A 22,120-nucleotide genomic window follows, 5' to 3' on the forward strand; every position below is an offset into this window, starting at 1 on the left:
ACCATGTACAATATTATACATTGTTCTACATTTGAGCTAATACCTTTGAAAATAAGGTAACTTATAAGTACAATAAAGATAACTTATAACATCAATAAGGGTAACTAACAGAACAGATTAGGTGCGGATAACCTTCCTCTTTTAAGCCGCCACACAATATATTATCGTAGATCGGTCTTTCTGAAAAGTTTGTGATATATATATAGGAACTGGCAATGAGAAAAGAACAATGAACAAAGCAACTATACAGTAATGTGAGGAACATAACTCTACCATACTCCAGCATGAACTCTGCCATTCTCCTCATATTTTTCACCCCCACTTCAAGTCTGGACTTGAGTGGAACAGACAAAACCTAACTTGAAATAATGATGTTGGCTTGCTGATAGAGTCATTATATCAACAATTTGTTGAGTTAATCTAATGAACTCAGTGGATATGAACCCTTCCATGAGGTGATCCCTCACATAGAGGCAATCCAGATTTCAAATGTTTAATCTTCTCATGGAATACATGATTGTGAGCTATATAGAGGGTTAATTGCCTTGTTATCACAATAAACAAGGATGTGCTTATGAACAAAACATAGTAAATATACTAACACTCCATCTATCCATACAAGTTCAGATGTAGTCCGAGATATACATCTATATACCGATTCAGTACAAGACTTGGAGATAGTCTTCTGTTTCTTTGTCTTCCAAGAGACTATATATGAAGTCTCCTAAAACTATACACCATCCTTTTGTCATCTTTCACTGTAAGCACAAGCACCCTAATTCTCATTGTAAACAAGACACACCATCAGAGGGATATAGAACAATCCCCAATCAACTTTTCCTTCATATACCTTACCATACAATTGATCGGGCTATAGTATTCAAGATAGATTCTTTTATTATTATTATTATTATTATTATTATTATTATTATTATTATTATTATTATTATTCCAATCGTAATGTTCATGATACCGCCGCTACGTTATGTAATGGAAGGTCCTATTGAGAATTCCGATGCAAGCTAGGACGCAAAGGTATAGCGTACGAGATTCAGTTGACCGAATCCCCGTGAACATTACGATTTTTATTTAAATTATTTAAAAATCTAACTAGTTATAAAAGATAAGGATGTGTATCATACGTTAACATAGCTTCTAAATGCAGATAATATTTTCTAAATGTAGAAATGAAAATTACAAAACTGCCCTAATTAATTATATAAAAAAAAACCTCAAACCCCTTAATTAAAGAGGTTCCGTGAAGTGGATAAAATCCTCCATCTAACCTCCTGACATACCATTACCCTTCCAAATTCAATTGTGTATTAATATACCATAAACATTATTTCCCAATCATGCGCATATCACTAAGTACGAAAAAAGAATGAACCGTGTTGTCTTTAAATATGAAATTAATCAACTTATGATCTATACACACAATCCAAATTACTCGTTCATATAGAAATAATACTTTATAAAATTAATCGCATGTACTTATCTAATAAACATTATTGTCCATTCTAACAATAAAATATAATATTCTATAAAATACGGAGTAACTAATTAATTATATGCGCTAGACACTATTTTGCTATGTTTTCTGTATTTTCCTGTTATCCTCCCTCCACACTTTTGATTTTAGAATGGTTAGGTGCATTCAACTATTGAGTATTTATCAAATAGCATAGATCGAATATATGATAAGTATTTATCAACTACGGAGTATTTCTATCATATAAGGACACTGCATCTTTTCATATTCTTGATAATTATTAAATCAACCTAATATTTGATGGGATTGATACTCCTAGTTATTAAATCAACGTAATATTAAGTAACACCCTTCGATCAGTTGAGTTTCAATTTGGTAAAACGCTTATAATTTGATGGGGTATTTTTAAATGATTTTTTATTAATTAATTAATTAGGGTGATTTGGTAATTTTTATTTTTGCATTTAGAAAATAATATCTGAATTAAGTAACAACCGAAAGAATCTAACTAAAAAATAAAAAAAAAATTAAATTAAATTAAATTTACAGTGAGCATAACCCTAAAACAACACTTCCCGCTTCCTCTTTGTTGTTTTTCTCTCCCTCATGTCTTCATAGCATGTTCTACTTACAAAATTAAGCTCTTAACTGTGTTCATTTATGGTATGATCCTCGACATATTGTAACAAAATATAATAAGATTTCAATTCGATCAACTCGATCGATGTCAAAAGAAATGACGTCAGTTTGTAGCTTTGTGAATCGCGAATGGAAAATTCTAATTGTGGATTATGATATTAATTGCTTAACGGAATTGGAGCAGATGTTACAAAGTTGTGGCTATAAAGGTACGTGTGCTATTCTTTGTTAAACCTTTGTTCATGATTTTTTTATTTCAATTTTTTTAATGAGTTGAGGATGAATATTAATTAATAAATTTATTTCTTGATTAATAATGTGTTATATATTGTTTGATTTGCAGTGACAAAATGCCATTATGGAAAGGAAGCAATATCAAAGTTAAAAGATGAAGGAAATCGGTACGATATAGTGATAATGGATGTTAACATGCCGGACATTGATGGATTTGAGCTCCTTAAGCGCATTAAATTAGAGATGGATCTCCCTGTTATAAGTAATAACTTTTTATTTTATCCTCAATCTATCTTAATTTTATTCTTCCGTTTCGCCGAACACGAGTTTGAGATATGTAAATAAGATATTTTTAAATTGTGATTTATAAATCAAATTAACAATTACATAGACAAGATTAACTCCAATAACTTTAGTTTTGGAGATTGAAACAAATATGAGGTCTACAATTGATTCATCACTAAGGTGAATTACTTGGTATTATGTTTCTGACAAATTTGGGGTAAAGGGTTAATGGTATGGCTTGAATAATGAATATTATTCATCAATAGGTAGAGTATTAATACAAAACCTAGGGTAACGCAAGATAAGAAACAATCTTCCTAAAAGATATAGGACCATAACCATAGATTAATCACTGGAGTAAATAATATCTTAACATAAATAAACATAAATATATTATTCTCTTAATAATATCAATATGGAAAATAGATGATACGTTTATTTTTCAATACTGATTATATCTCGTATCTCTAACAGTACGTTTCAAACTCGGTTGTTTTTCTATAGTAGTATTTAAGTAGAACAATTACAAAATTGTTTATTAAAATTGACACATTTAATTTTGTGGCAAAGTGACGTCAGAAGACGGTGATGAGGAAATGATAAGGAAAGGGTCAATGCATGGAGCATGTGATTATCTACATAAGCCAATTCAGAAGGAGAATGTGAAACATTTGTGGAAATACGCGTATAAAAAACAAAGACACGTAGAAGGGGAACAATCCGCAGAAAGTAACAGTTCAGATATAATTAATATGAATAATGAATCTACCACTTGGGGTAATTATTGTCAAAGGATTAACCCAATAATCGACGAGAACTCGGTTGTTGGTGAAGATAACGAAGAATCTTGCACGAATAAGAGGAAACATGCTAGTAATATTGATGAAGATCCGAATGTGAATGACAATGCAATTTCAAAGAAAAAGCCAAGGGTAATTTGGACAACTGAGCTCCATGCTAAGTTCGTTGCAGCAATTTATCAGATTGGGTCTGCAAGTATGCTTCTCTCGATTCCTTATTATTTTTACCCTTACGATCGATTACTTACGTGTTTTTAAAATTTACTTATAAGTTCGACAGGTAATAGGTTTTACAACATTTTTATGAGGCCGTAATATGTAAAACGTAACGGTTTTATACATCTTCTTTGTTGTTGGTTTAATTTGATATGTCATATGTGACTTGGAAGTTGGAAGTAATAACTATGGTGTTATTTGACATAAAAGTATAAAACCATTATTCATTATTGTAGATCTTAATATTAAAAATATATAGAAATTTATGAAATAACAAAATTAAAACCAAAAACCAGAAGAGAGGATAGGCAAAAAGAATTGTTTAGAGATTTTGTTTACATTAAAATAATACTTGGTATATGATTTATATGATGACACTGACCTATTAGTACAAAGCAGAGGCAGTTCCAAAAAAGATATTGGAAATAATGAATGTTCCTGGCTTAACTAGAGAAAATGTTGCGAGCCATCTACAGGTACTCTCTACTCTTTTGCTAATATCTAAATAATATTTCAATGGAGATCGATGTTTCACGTACATTTTTATTTAAGTATACTTAATTATATTGTGCAGAAATATCGTCTATATTGTAAGCGGTCAGGAGAAAATCAACAATTTCATAGTGAAGGAATGAACTTGATGTGCCTACCTGATGAAACATCTCAGGTGGTAGACACACACAATAATGTTGAAGCTCCGAGATATATTATACCAACGTCGTCGTCTTTGCAAGAACATAGTTTCACAAGCTTGAATACTCATTCTCAAATCGAAGTGTCGTCGAATATAGGATTGGGAAGTCTTGTTGAAGGTGGTGGTGTTAATGTTGTATATCACCCTGTAGCTGCTGCTGATGCTGCTGCTTCCTCAGAAACTACATCAACAGGGGGACACTCATACAGATTTGACGATCTTAATTCTCACACAAGATTTGCAAGCAATTCATATGAAAACTATTTGCTTAATTTTAGTTGCAATTACAATGATGCTGCACTCTATTTAGAACAATTTGACCATCAGTATCTAACTCCGACTCACCCATATACTCCGACTCACCCAGGTACGTCAAACATTGTAATTACATGAGTTGTTCCGTATTTTTAGCGTAGTTCGGTTTGAACTTTGTGATTTTATTTTCTGTTTTTATCTGCAGCTAGCAGTAATAGTAATAATCAACAAAGATGGAATCAAGATGGTAGAAGCTAGAGAAGAGATTCTATCATTGGTGGTTTGTTATTATCTTTATTTCTCTCAATTCGGACAACTCTTGTACATAAATTTTCAACCTATGTTTTAGGTAAACTTAATTATCAATTATTGTATATAATTTTGAAACTATTTGGATTAGTAATTGTATTTCTAGATGCCTTATATAGTTAGGATGATTTTACAATGGCTATATCAATTTGGTAGCCATTATAAACTTTTAATCTTGACACACCATTCATTTTTTTTTTTTACTTGACTTTTAATATTTTTTTTAAAATAATGTCTAAAAGAAAAGTAAAGAAAATAACAATAAAAAAATTAGAAACAAATAATCATTTCGTTTCTATCCTCTCAGAAACTCCATGATTGTTATTCACCATTAAAACGGTTTTGCTTAGCAAAATCTGAAAGAGTTATCGTATACGTACGGAGTATTTTTTTAACAAAATCTTACTCTAGTGAAAATTGAGTTTGCTTGAAAAAAATACCATTAGAACGTTTAAAAGATGATGTGAAAATATTTCTAACATGTGATTTGTGAGAGCTTTCAATTTTAGCAACCTTTGAGATAATTGATATGGTGTTTCACTTGATTTTGCAAGCAGTTTAAATAATGTGATGCTCAATTGTTAAATATTTGAATGTGCTAATTTTTTTTGTATAACTAGGTTAGGACCTATGCAATGTACGGAATTTACTAAATTTGTTTACGAAGTACTATTAATTACTCGTAAACAATAATTTACAATTATGAAATATTTTGAATAATGTACAATTTATTTGTATTTTGTTATATGTGATTGAGAAAATAAATATAAAACTAAAAATAACGACGTAGAAAAATATTATATATATGTAAAACATTATACTTCAAATTGACCAATTAAATAAGGTGTACGTTATATTATATATGTGATGAACTCCGGAGGACTGACAGTCTACCACCATAGTATCTGATTGCAAAGAACCAGTAGACAACATCACAAGTCATCAAGCACCAGTTTCTGTACTTACAAATTTGTTTGGCAAATGTAGGGAATTGCTAAAAAACCAAGGAAGCCTATGTCTGAAGTTCAGAAGAGGAGAACAGCTGAAGGAAGTGGATTTCATAGCAAGAAAGGCGCGCAACCAGCTGAGTCTGTTGGATCAGTGCATTAACATTGCCCCCCATGCCCTTTTGATGATATTTCACAGAACAATCAAATTAATTTTTTTGGAAGCATGCTTGCTTCGTAACTTTTGGGCCATTTGTGGCTGTAGCCTTATCTCCACGTATGAACTTGGAACATGTTATATTTTGGTTTGTTAAGTTTCTAATCTAGTCACTCATTACTAGCAAAAAAAAAAAAAAAAAACTAGGAGTAGATTTTTGGAAAGAAATGAAGTGTTTCTAGGTTTTTCCTTATTCCTGAGTTCTTACTAAAGTGTTTCTGGGTTTTTTCCTGCTTGGAATTGCTTATGTTTTGACACCTGCTTGGAATTGCTTATGTTTGTGGTTGTCTTCAATTTGACTTCAATTTTTTTTGGAGGTTGTAATACTTTCTCCTGGAAGGTATTACGAAGCTGTACATTATTTCTTAGTATTATTAGTTCTTCGTTGCTTCAATAGGATGGTTGCATAGACTAATTATTCCTACTCGCTAAATAATTAGCCCTAACCTATTAGCTCAAATGGGAGAGCATTGTGCAAATGCGCAAAAATATGGGTTCGAATCCCATGTAGGTTAATTTATTTGATGTATTGGCTAATATTTAAAAGATAAATAGAAATTAAAAAAGTAAAATAGAACAAAGAGGGCGAAAGAGATTGCCTTTTTTTGATTCCAATTAAGTAGGGCGGGGAAAAAGGGGCCTTCCTTGAAATAATCAAAGAGTAAGGAGGGCGAAAAATATTGTCCTATCTGATTTTATCAAGGAGGGCGAAAAATATTGCTTGCCCTACTAAGCTAATACAACGAGCCTAACGAGGCGATGAGAGAGCGATTTATATATCGGCCTAGTAGCCTAAAAGGACGAGATTTACATCAAAGAGGGCGAAAAATATTGCCCTCTTTGATCTTACATGTTGTAGTGATTTGTTACAATTATAATGATTACCCTTTTATTATAGCACTCATATAGTTAAAAGACCATTAGTAGGGAGAGAACACAACATTAATAGAATGCTTTATTGAATAAAAAAAACAAATAAATCAAAATTTCAGTCAAATACAAATGTATCCCTCAACATTTTGGTTCTCTCTATACCTTCCTCAATCCTCATACATAAGTAAATTTTCACTCACCAGTAATACAAATGTTACATAAACATGAGAGCCAGAGAAATAAGCAAGCCATACATGGCAGAAGCAAGACTGACAATTGTAGTAGCCGAAGCCGAGCTTATCGGTAATATTGTAGGAAGAGAACACTCCTCACCATTAAAGATAACCTTAGTAGGAAAACCGTCCCCTCGAGCCACATTAATCCCAGGTACTGGTGTTCTCTGCTTATCAAACAAAATCACTGACTGCAAAGTACCTGGATGTTTAGGATCTCTATTCGGATTCGACCCATTAACTTGCCCTAAAAGATAATCATTTACACTTGGAATACCATGCATGAATATTGTACTAGTATCCCCTGGTAAAGAACTTCCATTAAAGGAATAAACCCTTTCTAGTCCTCCTCCAGCCCTATCAAGCTCCGCGGCCACAAACCAATCGGAGAAATTATTCTCCCCCCAATTGAAAAGCGTTATCCTAGACGTCCACCCGTTTCGATAATCCGATGACAAATGCCAATTTATGGTAACACCACAATTATCACCACAGGGTAAGATGTTGGACACGATTGGTATACGGTTTAGTCTAGCATACTCGGTTGTGATAGCAGTTCGGTTATCAAATGGTACTAAAAGCGCGTAAGATGGTAAGGGGATTGCATCTGCAGTAGAATTACAAGCTTGTCCTTGTTGAGGGTTAGGGCACCCACAAGCACAAGTCCTACAAGGGACAACAGAGTCGTTAAAGAAAGAGGAGAAGGACACGCAACATCTTGGGGGTCTTGTGGTAATTCTCGTCTTATTACATACTATTTGCCACGTGGCAATAGCCTCAGTCCTTACGGGGAGGCCATTAGGGCCCGGGGTTGGTAGGAGACTTGGGGTTACTCGAATAGGGTTCCCACATGTGTAGTCTTGATTAAATGTACCATTGATTCTCCAATTTTGTGGTGGGTTGAAAATGGTTACGTTAAGGTCAGGTGGCATCTTGTAGACTTGCATTTGAAAGGCGGAAATGGACATGGATGGGTCCATGGTAGAAGGTAGAATCGTGCCGTTTCGACAACAATAAGGGATTGACCCAAGTGTAGGATCATTAGCCAAAGTTGGTGGTAAGTCTATGATGGTTTGTCGTGGCTCACAACTTAAGGCTCTTGAGAAATCGAGGCTTTGGTAGAAAGTGGCTTGGTCACCAAATATGCAGTTTCCGGAGTTTATTTGAGAAGGTGTAGCGCCTCGCATAGCGTAGATGAACTCGTTTCTCATCCATTCCCAGTTAAGTTGCCAATTGTCTAGGCGTCCTGTTTGATTTTGGTTAGTAATACTGACTTGTGCCCAGTAGTTTGATTCAGATGCTGATATTACATCGTACATTATGCTCAAATCGCCGCCGTCTTCTCGAGGTAGGAATCTCTCGGTTGTGTTTATGGTTGATCTTGCATTTGGATCTTGTGTGCAACATGTTGACATACTTCTATTCCCTGTACATCACCACCACAATTTTAAGTTTCATTATTATATTCTTCTATTATTCACCATCAAATTAATCTTTGCGTTTTCGAATTATTTCGTACTTATATACGTAGTATGCACTATGCACTATGATTAATTGTCTAACTAGTGCATGTGCATGTGCATGTGGCTCGGGCGATGCCCCGATTGTTACATTGAATAGTCAAAATTTTAGAATTTTCTTGAGCAAAATATTTGATAAGATACATGTAAAGGATTAAATGAAAGCATTCATCAAGTTCGTCAACTGCACAAACACACTAAGTCATTTATCATGAGAAATCATTTTTCAATTGCATCATCTTACAATTTGTATAATTTGCTTTCTAGTGGAAATAAGTGATTCAAAATTAACAAACACTAAATTAGATACATGCAAGGCATTTTTGTAGTTGATGCTTATGAGACTTATAACATCATGTTTATTCATGGTTGTCCTAATTCTTTAATTATTATTTTTTTCCAAAATAGTCAATAGAAAATAAAAAGTCACATAAAAGTTTTGTTGTAAACTTCATGTTAACATTCATTTATAAATTAATGTGATTTGGTTGTCCACGATATGACATATCATTTGGTGAGTGGATGATGTGGCGCAAAGGGAATAGTACTACGTGCCACATAGACATTTTTCACAACGCCTTTTAATATATTAGTATAGATTTTTATTGAGCTATGTTTTCTTTCTATTATTTTAATTCGATCAACTGGTCTCCAATAAAATCGGTTGACACCTACGTACGTAAATGTAAAATCATGTCTAACATATATTATCCCATTCGGGTAGGTGTTTGGTAACATGACATATAATCTGACAGTTGGTAAATGGTCATACAATCTTTACAAAAAAATTATTTAGTGATTCGCCTTATTTTCATCTATTAATTAATATATTGAATAAAGACCGAATTGAACTGGTACTGTAACGTGAGAGTGTATTTTTGCATGAATAAAACAATTTGACTAAAATCACAAAGATTTGTACAAGGGACTACTATTTATGACCAGATCAAACACACAATGGCAGGAATCCAACAAATTTCTAGAATTATAATGATGTAAGAAAGTGGAATTGGTATTATTTAGTTGGATTTTGGACTAATGTAATTGACTTTTCGTTTTAATACTTATATAATAATGGTGTACAATATTGAATCTATCTACGGAGTTTCTATCTTCCGTCAATTGGGAAATCAATGCCGGAAATTAACTTGATTTTAAGCAATTGAAATGGCTGAGTTTTTTTTACCAAAGTGCCATCAAAATACCTTTTTTAGCAATTGAAATGGCTTGGAGGGGCCAACATCTCCCCTAACAAAATTCAGACTTTTTTCTTTTAAAATGTTAATTATTACATCACATTTGACATTATTATATGGTGTATCATTTTAGTCATGCCATTCTTTTTAAACTTAAAAATCTATTAATATATATTGTCATCTAGACTAGTCTAGGTGCATGACAATTAATATTAAATTTTTACGGATATTATCAAAAGTAACTGTTTCCTCTTTATTGTTCTACCAATAATGTTTTGACCTATTAGTTAAGAGAGATGGCCTGTGCACGATAGATTACAGTTTTAAAACCTTTCTCTCCATTATTAATAATTTAAAATTTAAAATTTAAAATTTCCCCGGCCCAGTGCTTTTTTTGACGAAAATATAATACGAAGTAAGTGGCTTTTTCACTAAAAGTAAAAAAAAATCATAATAAATTCAAGTAGAAAATAAATAAAAGTGATCAATTATATGTACCTTGCATAGTTGGGTTAGTGCATATAAAGCCATGATTAGCAAGGCTAAGATTTGAAGGCATGGGAGAATCTTGGGGTGAAACACCAAACTCAGTACCCACCAAGTCAACTTGGACACCCATCCGAGTCAAATCCCCGGCAGTCTGAACGGCGGTCATTAAGTCAGTGGTAGGGTAGCCAGTAAAAACGGTGCCGTTTGAAACATTAGCAGGCAAAGGGGAGCCATGAAGAAGCACAACATTAGAGGCACTCACTAAAAGCTCCCCATGCTGAAACCCTACAAAAGCTCTCCATGACCTCAACTCATGTAATCCATTGTTTTGAATGGAAAGTATTGATTGGAACCGATATGGCTGGTCAGCCGGGTCCGAGGCCGTGATGTTAGGGGGGAGTTGCTCGCCTCGAGTGTAGGTATATTGTAAGAATATGCCATTGCATGTGGTGGAGATGTTTTGAGTTTGGGAGATTGATGTAGGGATAGAGGAGAGGCCAATGAGTAGGGTTGTAATTAGGATAATAATGGTGAGTTTTTCCATGTTTGATTAATTAGTTTGAGAGAGTACGTTAGTGTAATAAGAATGAAGCTAGCTAGCTATATTATTTATTGCCTGCAAGGAAGAAATAAGCTAGGGAGTGTTGCATATGCATGAAAGAGATACATTGATGTAAAAAGGGGGTGACAAATTATAATGAGAATTAGTCATCCGTACGTGTTGAATAGGTCTTTAACTCTTACGGTTGTTTACACTAATGCATGCATTACGTATTGGTTCAATATACTTGAATAAAAAGACACATATAAAATTATAAAGGGGTTACAGTGGGATGTTTTTTAAGTTCTATTGGTTTTGAGACTTTTGACCACTAGATGGATTATGTAAATATTTAACAGTAAATTTCATCATCTCTTTCCATGGTATCGATCATATATAGGACGTGTATTCCATGGATGATACAGAAATATATGATAACTGATTAAATTAAACTTGGATAGAACCTAGTTGAAACTGATTATAATAGACTATTCTTATAGGACGTCATTCAGACTTATAACTTATTGGACCAGAAACATTTCTTTTATTCCAGGGGAAGATCAGAGTACTCTAAGCATATTAATTGTACAATCCCAGTTGCATGGACCCGGTCCACGCTATAATTAGCATGGACCAGGGTATTTTTGTAAATTAGCAGTGGTGGATCAGGAATATTTCACGTGACCTAATCCACCTCCTTCCCCTTCTTTCTCTCCCTTCCCACCACACCACCCCTTCCATTTTCTCTCTCCTCCCTTTCTCAATGGATTTCGAAGAGCACTAGTCTATCTACAACGACGATTTCATGATGATTATGATGACAATGAGCCTCTCAATGGTGGTGATTCCGAATCTTCTTCCGACGAAAATTCTACCATCGTCGGAGAGGGCAGTCGGATGTTGCGACAAGGTTGTCTATGAGGTTGGTTGAATCGATTTTTCGTGTATAAAAATCACTGCGAAAGGGAAACCGGATGTTGCGTCAAGGTTGTTTCTAAGGAAGTTGAAGCTTGAGTTGAATTTTAGTGGATAGTAATCCTTATGGGATGAAGAAAACCCAGAAAAATATGATACTCGAGCAAGACCATTTTCATTTACAAACAACTACGAAGTAATTATTTAATGGTGGAAGTCCAAGTACTCGACACAAGCTAACCTTAATTCTCCTCAAAATCAGTTTAGTTCTCATAATGATTCTTGCTTTAACTAGATCATTTTGGTGGACAATCTCAATTACTATTTCATCAACTATTTAATTGCTTAATTATGTATACACAAAGATATTTTATATATCGCATAGAAATAGTTACTTGTTTTATATCATATAGTAACTCTTTATATTATATAGTTACTATTATATATCATATAGTTAACGCTATCAGATAGAGTAATTACATATATAAAAAATAAGAGTAATTATATATTCATTTTTACATACAAAAAGAGTAAATTATAGAAACTATGTCTTCAGAATAGTAACTATGAAAAAAAAAATATAACCATTTCGATACGAATAACTATTCTATTCAAAGAGTAACTATATAGAAAAGTAATTTTAACTGTAGAACAATTACTATATTATAAAATAAACAATATGATATAGATGCTTTAAAGGTCATATAGTAAATATATCTTCATAATAATAACTATGAAAAAAAATATGGTCATTTAGATAAAAATAACTATTTTATCCAAAGAGTAACTATATGTTATGTAACGTAGCTATATCTTCATAATAGTAACTATGAAAAAATAATAATATAGACATTTCGATAAGAATAACTAGTCTATCCAAAGAGTGACTATATCATATTATAGAAAAGTAATTTTAACCGTAGAACAATTACTACGTAATAATAAAATAAAATAATATAATATAAAAAATTAGAAACTGTATGTTCTGTATAGTATCTAGCTATATCTTCATAATAATAACTATAAAAACAAATATAGTCATTTCAATAAGAATAATTATTCTATCATAAGAGTAACTATATCATATAGAAAAGTAATTTTAACTGTAGAACAATTACTACGAAGTATATTATAAAATAAACAATATAATATAAAAAAATTAGAAACTATATGTTCTGTAAAGTAACTATATCTCCATAATAATAACTATGAAAAAAATAATAATATATTCATTTCGATAAGAATAACTATTTTACCTAAAGAGTAACTATATGTTCTGCAACGTAACTATGTATTCATAATAGTAACTATGAAAAAATAATAATATAGTCATTTCGATAAGAATAACTATTCTATTCAAAGAGTAACTATATCATATAAAAAGTTATTTTAACTGTAGAACAGTTACTACGAAGTATATTATAAAATAAACAATATAATATAAAAAATTAGAAAATATATGTTCTGTAAAGTAACTATATCTTCATAATTGTAACTATGAAAAAAATATAGCCATTTCGATAAGAATAATTATTCAATCCAAAGAGTAACTATATCATATAAAAAATAACTATAGAACAATTACTATATTATAAGATAAACAATATGATATTGATTCTTTAGAGGTAATATAGTAACTTTTTCTATTATATAGTTACTATTATATATCATATAGTTACTAAATAAAAAAGAGGAAGTATATCAAAAGTAAGAGTAATTATAACTCTTGAACAATAATTAAGAAAAACATTAACTACATAGTTGTTTTAAGTTATGACATTCTAATTATTTGCATCTATTAAATAAATCACATTAAACTCAAATGATTTTTGAACTAAAAAAATATATTAATCGCCACTTCCACGCACATCCTTCCTTCCTCTACCACGTCCTTGGTTTTCATTGTTGTCAGGATTTTCTTCTTCTTCTCCTACTTTTGTTTTCCTTGCAGAAGTTATTCTTTGCACGACTTCAATTATGGATGCATCATCTTTGTATTTCTGAATCAATAGCATATACACTAAGTTAATAATTTAACATTTAAATATGAAAAAAGTAATATAGTAACTATTTTAAACATATAGTTTATACATCATATAGTAACTCTTAGATTTAATGATGGTAAGATACTCGCAAAACTGCAGATATAGTTATTGTTATAGTCATATAGTTACTGTCATAATAATATAGTCACTCTTATTATTAATAACACACAGAACAAAAAATTATGAATATAAAAAGAACATAATAATAACAAATCATGATAAACTAAACATAGTACCTATTTCAAATATATAGTAACTATATAAACCATATAGTAACTATATAAAACATATAGTGACTATTATTATAATATAGTAACTATTGTACACATATAGTAACCATTATAATCATATAGTCACTATCTAAGAAGCGAACAAAAACATACTCTAAATAACATAGTACATAATGTAATTGTATAGTAACTATTATTTATCAAAAAGTCACTATAAACTGTTCATAACATAATAACTATCTTAAACACATAGTTACTGTTTTAAACTTATAATAACTTTCTAAAAATATAGTGACTATTTTAAACACATAGTTACTGTTTTAAAGTTATAGTAACTTTTAAAAAAATATAGTTACTCTAAAAACTACTACTAACATAAACACAACGAACATTCCAGTGACTATTAAAAACACTATTTCGCAACATAAATTAAAGGTGACTATATCATTTATATACTAACTATGTGAAACACTAACCCTAATTTCAACAAAACAACAAACATTTCAAATCACTCAACAAAATAATAACTATTGTACACATATAGTAACTGTTGTACACATATAGTAACCATTAAAATAATATAGTAACTATTGTACGCATATAGTAACCATTAAAATTACATAGTACCTCTTACTCATATAGTTACAATTTAAAATCGTGAAGTCACTGATCGAATTCGCGAAGTTAAACGATATTTCGGTAAAACACAAACATTAATTTCTTCAAAACAACAAATATTTTCAATTTTAAATAAAAATAGACTTAAAATTCTTTAAAAAACAACAAACCGAGATGTGATCTCTAAAAATTCTTGCGAAGGTTTGTAGGCGAGCGCAAATTCTTCGATTCGATTTCGGCAACGACGAACCTCCTTCTTGATCTACTACTTCCTCCAATTTTTCCTCATCTAATAGACCCAACTATAAGAATTATAAGATAATTACGAAGAAAATCGAACAAAACCTAGAAATTTTGGCTAAATTTTGAAAAGCATATAGAGAAAATGAAGAGAGAGAAAATGAAAGAGAATGAACAGAATGTAGATCTGAAATTTTGAAAAATAAAAAAGTTTAAAACCTATATAAAGTAGGTTAGACACAAATCGCATTGAAACTCTACAAAACACATAGTAACTCTTTAAAACACATAGTTACTGTTATACGCATATAGTTACTATTTAAAATCACAAAATAACTGTCACGTGACAGTTACATATGTTGCCCATACAAATTACTCCGTTGCCCTGGTCCACGCTAAATTAGCATGGACCAGGTTTATATTAGTGTAAATATTAATTGTATCGTAACTTTTTGTCTTACGTCACACATCTCTTGGTAAAAGACCATGTTTAATTTGAGATTTTGAGGTCATTTCTAATAACAAAATCTAACAACGTGTTAAAACTCTTTATGTGTAAAGAAAAAAGGTATTGAAGTTTCTAGTTTCCAGCAACTTGTTTAATGAGCAAAAGGATTGAAAAGTTTTTTTTTTTTTAAAAAAAAAAGGCCATTAGCAAACAACCTTATTTCTATTGTTTGGTTGGGTTATTTTTTAAAAAAAATGTAAAATCAATTCATTAACAAAAAGTCATACAACATCTACTATAGAAATCGAATTTAACAAATATATAACAATAGATTCAAAAAGAGGTATTCCTTCATCAAAACTACCATCGTTGGGAAGATCTTGCACTGTGTGATATCTCGCCTTTTCGGAAAGACAGTCTAACGATTTGTTGTAGCTGCAAGGACGATTTCCATTATTTTCATCTAAGTGAATTTGAAAATTTGATAATTGTTTCGTTCTCGTATAATTCTTTATCAACGAACCGAATTCACGACGATACTCCACCAAAACTATATTAAACCCATACTACTTACCTAATCCAACCATAAAGGAACTTACTACACTCAAACGATATAGTTTTATTGAATCTAAAGACAAAAACATGAATAATTAAACAAAAAGATAAGGAATAGCCAAAATTTCGAACCATTTGAGATACGTAAAACCTAGAGAGAAAAAAAGAAGGAGAACTGCTAGGGTGCTTGGTATTCCCAATTTCAAACCTACTCTTATTGTTTAGTTGGTTTGATAAAGAAAAATATTGACATTAGTAAAAGTGTATGGATATATAGAGTTTTTCATTAGTTTTTTTCCGTTGATCATGAAAGTAATATTAAGGAAAATTAAATGGCCGAATTATAATTAAAATGATTTTCACATATATTTATAGATATAGTTACGTACATTGTTTTCTCCTCTAATGAACACACATGATAAGTTTGAGGAAATCATTACAAAGTAGTACTCCGTATATTGTACTAGTTAATTGTGCATGTGCGTGTATAAATCTAAGACGAATATAATTTTTATGGTTTAGGGAAGTTATAAAGTTATGATCAATTTAAAAGGACTTGTCAAACTATGAGATATTCTTATGTGGAATAAGTTTTTTTTTTTTTTTGTGTTACCATCCGGTTCACCTTTAAGATTAATCCGGATTCGGGACGAGTTTTGGGTGGATAAGTTCCAATCTCCTCCGAATTGTTGTTGCGGGGATCAAACACGCGGTCCTCCCTACCAAGTTCAGCCTCAATCACCACTGAACCAACATGAAATTGGTTTACGTGGAATAAGTTGAATGTACTAATAACTTGTGTGACGAATAAGTTGTAACTCAAACTAGTCCAATTTTTTTTTAAAGATGCACTATATTCATCTAAAATAAATAAGTTTTAAATAAAATAAATTTCAAATAAAATAAGTTTAGAACTTCAAATAAGTTCTTTAAAAGTCAATAAATCCCGATTAGACCATTGTAAATAAATTTAGAAAAGTTCAAGTTGAAATAAATTTAAGCTCAAAGAACGCACCGTAAGTCAGTAAATGAGTGAAAACACCCGACTATGAACCGAACCAAAGCGTAGTCATCGTCGCTCTGACGCTCAGGTTGCTCACCCTCTCAAGAAAAATACATTTGACGAAGATGAGGTCAACTACAATGGTGGCTGAAGCAGTATGGAAGAACATCGAGTCTAACCATTCAGGTTTTCCTATTTACTCACTTTTTCTCAATCATACATTCATACAATCTACATTTCTACCCCAATTTCACTTCAATTTGTTCTTCTCGTGTTTCATTGATTTTTTCGACAACCAAATCAACAAATTTTAACATTGGAAGAAATTGATGTAAAATAGTGACTGATGATCAACTGGGAGTGTAAGTTTCTTCAAAATTTTCACAATTTTCTTCAAAATTTGTAATCTACGTACTCTTATTCATATTTGCAATTAAAATCCAGGTTGAATTTTTTGTTCGGGAAGAATTTTGAGCGGGCTACAAGGATTGTGGATCAACAAGGTGTCAAAAGACTCTCTGGCGAACCCAGTGGCCGCTCCATTTTTCAGGTCCTTTACTTAATTAATACTCATGGTTACGTTGATAGTGTAATTTTAATTAGTAATACTATGACAATTAAATCCGGAAGGTGTTTATTGTAGTCCTTTGCTTAATTCTTACCCAGGCGGTCCGGAATTAGTGTAATTTGAACTTTTAATGTGACAATCGAATCTGGAAGGCGGGGGTTTCTTTTGTTTATGTTCTCCAATTGTGGAATGTGATATATGCAAATTCTGGTATAATTTGATTAATTTCTATGATTATACTGTTTAATTTCTTCTATTTCTGATGAATAATGTCCCTGGATTTGGTTGACTATGGAATAATATGAACTTCTTGTGGATTAAAAATCAATCATTGTGGAAATTAAATTGAAACAAGGTTTTTTTTCCTCCTTTTTTTGGTTAGTTAGGTTGTTGGAGAATCGCGGAAGAGAGAAGAATATTTATGTTTTGCTGAGAACTACTGTGGATGCTACTCATTTTTCTATGATATAGTGAATAGAGGGGAGCAACTTTGTGTAAGTTGAAATTCCATTATTATGTTGAAGTTACTGATGAACTATAACTGGTGCTGGAAATAACAGTAGTCGGTTTGTTTTAGTGTAAGCACCAGTTGGCTGCGAGATTAGCTGAGTCTTTAGGAGCGTGTATAGAAGTCAAGTTATCTGATGAAGAGCTTGCAATGTTGCTATCAAAACTGTGACAGCAGAAGTTGTTAATCGGAGATGGGAACGCTGGAGCAGGTAGTTAAGTTTTTCCTGATTAGGGCTATATGATTCAATTTAATCACTTCTGTTAGATACTTCTTAGATATACTAATTAGTAGAGTTGTTTTCCAGTCTTTTGTGTGTGTATCATTCGTTATACATGATCCATTAGAGCGAAGATATGAGATTTATGACACTAGAGAATTAAACTTGCAACATACTCCGTACGTTGTAAATGCTCTTTGCCAATTTGTTAAACTTACCATTCTGAAAAATGACATATTTATGTGTTACTGATAACGAACTCTTAACCCTATATTCTGGTGTATCAGATGCAGAACATTTGGTTGTGTTCTTGGGGTTTAATGTGCTAGACTGCTAGTTTATCCTTCCATTTTTAATCAGACTTCTGAGATAGTCTACAGAACATGATGTTTCTGAGGGAGTGCAGAACTACTCTTTGACTCTTTTTGTTTCTGATTGGAGGTTTCTTTCCCACTAGTTCAACATTAAAACTTGAATATGTACTATTAGAATTTCATAATGCAAAGATTAAGTAAAGCTTTGAACTCATGTGAGCCATGACTTACTAGTGAAAAGGAATTCATCAAACGCAAAAGTTTTGTGTGCTTCAGTAGACTCTAATTTGTTGTCTCGGAAATTTTACGAATTCTTTCTGATACTTCAATCCTGCTTCATCAGGTCATTGTGTGTCTCCTGGGTAGTTAGTACTTAAGGTAATGTTTTCATTTTTTCAGTTGTGTGGTGGATTCTGGAGACTATAGGAGGCAATCAGACCTAGTTACTTGCGGCCCTGCAATCCAGTATGCTCCCTTATGGAATGTGCGACTGAGCAGTGTGCCTATATATTTGCTAAATCGTACGGGGTTTCCTGTTCACAATCCTAAACATAATATGCATTTGCATTGTTATTGAACTGCTCAATTGATTAGTCTTCAGGGGCTCATATCATGGAAATATGAGTTTTAAAGGTCTGTTTTTCATCAACTTAGCTCGTAAAACTGTTCCTACCATCATCATCGTCTGCAACAGAGTTATTTACTTTGGGGTACATATGTATGATCAGTGTTCAGTAACTTGCATAAGTATCAATATACATATTTCCCGAGTGGTGGAGATTACAATAATGACTACAGACACGGTCGTGGAACTGTTTGATCAGTATTTGGTGAAGAAGAACCAACAGGCAACAGCTAGGTCTTCAGTTTCACAGCCTACAGTTGCATACTCAGATTACTCCCATTACTGTTGAATCTAGAGGGTATTTAGAGGGACAGATCCACTACCGAGTACCGAGCGCAAGTCATCATAGAAAGGCGAAACCATTTGATGCGGGAAATAGTTCAACATATGCACAAGTACCAGAACTAGTAAAGGTGTAGAGGAGGGTGTAGTCCAGAGTTCCAGACCTACCAGTGTACCTCTGACAGTGTAAATAAAGACATCTATTATCGTTACAGAAATACATTGTTCGTCCAAGAGGGAGATTTTCATTACCATTTACCAAACAAAATGTATGAACAATGACAGTAGAGAGAGTTGATACAGGGATATAGTAAAGATAGCCAAATCTATCTATCTATCTATCTATCTTCTATAATAATAATAATAATTAATTAATAATAATTAACTATTACTTTAACTATTACTAAAACAAATACCGCTGATGTCATTACTGTCCACATGTCATCTTCTCATGCAAAATTTTCCCGCCTAAACCAAAATTGACATCATTAGCTTATGTGTTTTCATTTTTTTTCCTAGACTATACTGCAATTTAATTGCACTGTTTTCAATTTATCTTGGGGAAAAGTGATATGGCCACTGCACGCTTTCATTTTCCCAACATTGGCTTCCATTTTTTTCTATCTCCCTCTCTTCATTTTCGTCATTGACTCATTGTCTTGCCTTATTCCTTCACAATTTTCTACCTCCATTCTTTTTTACACGTTTTTCATAAATTTGCCCCATAATTTTTTTCTTCACGTTTTTCATCCATATCACTAATTCCGTATCAACGTAACTTCTCCTTCCATTTAAGGTTTTTGGGCAATATAATTTGGTAAATTTTTGTTCTTCATGTTTCTCCATAATAAATTAAATATAACATACGTAGTAGTTTAGAATACCTTCATAAAATTAGCATTTTGATTATATTTTAAAGCCGGGCATCGCACGGGCACTAACCTAGTATTGTACTATTCAGGTTGAAGTGAGAGTATAGTTCCTGGAAAATCAGTTATTTAGGTGAATTTTAGTAAGTTCAATCAAAATATTTGGGTTTCAAGTGTTTTTTGATACTAACAAGCAGTGGGGTTTCTTGATCATTCAACTTTCGCCGGTCGGATTTTGGCCCATTAATCATCTTAGTTGCAGGTTTGAAGTGCATTTTGTAGATAACTTTTCACGGACTTTTGACCGGTTACTCTTAGCGGCTCGGGTTTGGATCGATCAATTGGGGAGATGTCTGATTTATGGAGTGTTGCACATATATCAGGTAAAACTGGCCGTAAAAAAAAACCGACATGATTGATCCAATCTGTAATGAAGGACGACCCGAAATTATCCCACAAACCAAATAGATTATTTTCGAAATCGAAATCGACCTGGAAATGATTTGACCTAAAATGATCTGGTCCGATACCTGAACGACTTGAACTTAAGTAACCCGAACCGATCTTCACCAGAAACCGAATTAACCCCGAACCAAAATTAATTGTAAAATTAAAATCAACTCGTACCGATCCGAATCGAAGACCCGAAACCAATCCTAACATTAGAGCAACTCAAATTTACCAATAGTTTAAAATACAAGATTTTTATCTTTTATTATTATTATTATTGTTATTTTGTTATTATTATTATCATTTTATTAATTTATTCCCTTTGTGCTATAGGAAAAAGCTATGATAGTGTTATGATACATGGAAATACATTAAAGAGAACTTAATAAAAGAAATCAAATACACGGCCATAAATTTTATAACGACATATTGTCCTTGAAGTAATCCATATCATTTACGTACTTTACTAAATCATGATAAGTTATTGCTAATCACTAAAATATATTACGGAGTATGACATTTGTCCAATTCTCATGTCTCGTATTCTCGACCGTAAATTAGTAGAACAAAGACTAAAATATCCTAATTTATCACATTGTAAAATGTGAAAATGTAACCCTTGAATTTTTTATTTACGAAGTACTGTATACGGTATACCATAAACCATTGACTCAGAACCGTATACGCTTAGTCTTAGCCCTTAATTTACTTGCAAGAAAATATTGTTACATGTACGATCCATCCCAGAAAAAATCGATCTAAATCGAAAAATTCGATATAACCCGGTAAATCCGATATTAACCAATATGATATGAACCGATATTGACACGAAATCCTTATCCAAACCAGACCCGATTATCAAAAACCCGAAGTAACCTTAACCCCAATGAACTCGACCCATAACTGAAACCGATTAGAAGTAAACCAGACCTGAAATAACCCGATTCTAATGGAACAAATCTGAAACCGATTCAAATGACCCGTTTTCGGGTCTAATTGCACAGAATATGTATCATTAACAAGAACACCGGTTGGTGATTGGGCTAAATAAAACTAGAATAGTGTTTTGGTTTACACAAAGGAGAGACTAGGTTGGCGTATCGGGATATCCAAAAATAAGGAAAAATAATAATTTTGGAAAAAATCTATGCTAAAGGTCTAACTTAAGATAATAGAATGTGTAATCGTGAAATACTAATTTTTAATCAAGAATGTCCTATGAGTATTATTACTCATTATAAAGTTACATAGAATCACTTTGTGGAGCGCTAAAAGCCATAACTTTTGATA

At 32.1% G+C, this 22,120-nt stretch overlaps 3 protein-coding genes across 4 annotated transcripts; 2 read left to right on the forward strand and 1 right to left on the reverse strand.

Moving 5' to 3' along the window:
- Positions 1–1,810: 1,810 nt before the first annotated feature.
- On the forward strand, positions 1,811–6,034 carry LOC110794398 (two-component response regulator ARR2-like). The gene is made up of 7 exons (XM_021999367.2): positions 1,811–2,340; positions 2,475–2,627; positions 3,221–3,646; positions 4,066–4,142; positions 4,241–4,741; positions 4,821–4,895; positions 5,912–6,034. Exons 1-7 carry the CDS (start codon positions 2,217–2,219, stop codon positions 6,032–6,034), a joined length of 1,479 nt encoding a protein of 492 aa, XP_021855059.2. The 5' UTR covers positions 1,811–2,216.
- A 986-nt stretch (positions 6,035–7,020) lies between these two features.
- Positions 7,021–11,077, reverse strand: LOC110794444 (COBRA-like protein 7). Its single transcript, XM_021999426.2, has 2 exons — positions 10,409–11,077; positions 7,021–8,620 (listed from the first exon to the last, which is right to left on the reverse strand). The coding sequence occupies exons 1-2, from the start codon at positions 10,941–10,943 to the stop codon at positions 7,176–7,178; spliced, it is 1,980 nt and encodes a 659-aa protein (XP_021855118.2). The 5' UTR covers positions 10,944–11,077; the 3' UTR covers positions 7,021–7,175.
- A 5,927-nt stretch (positions 11,078–17,004) lies between these two features.
- Positions 17,005–19,908, forward strand: LOC110794430 (uncharacterized). 2 transcript variants are annotated; one of them, XM_056833314.1, is made up of 6 exons: positions 17,005–17,180; positions 17,335–17,356; positions 17,439–17,544; positions 17,949–18,056; positions 18,140–18,281; positions 18,948–19,908. In XM_056833314.1, the coding sequence occupies exons 1-5, from the start codon at positions 17,120–17,122 to the stop codon at positions 18,239–18,241; spliced, it is 399 nt and encodes a 132-aa protein (XP_056689292.1). In that variant the 5' UTR covers positions 17,005–17,119; the 3' UTR covers positions 18,242–18,281; positions 18,948–19,908. The 2 variants fall into 2 exon arrangements, with proteins under 2 accessions (XP_056689292.1, XP_021855101.1); XM_021999409.2 differs by having other exon boundaries at positions 17,007–17,180; positions 19,004–19,908.
- Positions 19,909–22,120: the final 2,212 nt, after the last annotated feature.

The sequence above is a fragment of the Spinacia oleracea genome, chromosome 6, assembly GCF_020520425.1.
Source record: "Spinacia oleracea cultivar Varoflay chromosome 6, BTI_SOV_V1, whole genome shotgun sequence".
Classification (NCBI taxonomy): domain Eukaryota; kingdom Viridiplantae; phylum Streptophyta; class Magnoliopsida; order Caryophyllales; family Amaranthaceae; genus Spinacia; species Spinacia oleracea.

What these genes read in the sequence shown, in the direction of transcription:
- LOC110794444 (XM_021999426.2), bottom strand. Translation starts at nt 10,943, where the DNA reads ATGGAAAAACTCACCATTATTATCCTAATTACAACCCTACTCATTGGC. An exon ending in CACTAACCCAACTATGCAAG is followed by an intron (nt 8,621 to 10,408) that starts GTACATATAATT and finishes GGTGATGTACAG; the next exon opens with GGAATAGAAGTATGTCAACA.
- LOC110794430 (XM_056833314.1), top strand. Translation starts at nt 17,120, where the DNA reads ATGAGGTCAACTACAATGGTGGCTGAAGCAGTATGGAAGAACATCGAG. An exon ending in CATCGAGTCTAACCATTCAG is followed by an intron (nt 17,181 to 17,334) that starts GTTTTCCTATTT and finishes GATGTAAAATAG; the next exon opens with TGACTGATGATCAACTGGGA. An exon ending in GTGGCCGCTCCATTTTTCAG is followed by an intron (nt 17,545 to 17,948) that starts GTCCTTTACTTA and finishes TTGGTTAGTTAG; the next exon opens with GTTGTTGGAGAATCGCGGAA.
- LOC110794398 (XM_021999367.2), top strand. Translation starts at nt 2,217, where the DNA reads ATGTCAAAAGAAATGACGTCAGTTTGTAGCTTTGTGAATCGCGAATGG. An exon ending in ACAAAGTTGTGGCTATAAAG is followed by an intron (nt 2,341 to 2,474) that starts GTACGTGTGCTA and finishes TTTGATTTGCAG; the next exon opens with TGACAAAATGCCATTATGGA. An exon ending in AAGAGATTCTATCATTGGTG is followed by an intron (nt 4,896 to 5,911) that starts GTTTGTTATTAT and finishes TGGCAAATGTAG; the next exon opens with GGAATTGCTAAAAAACCAAG.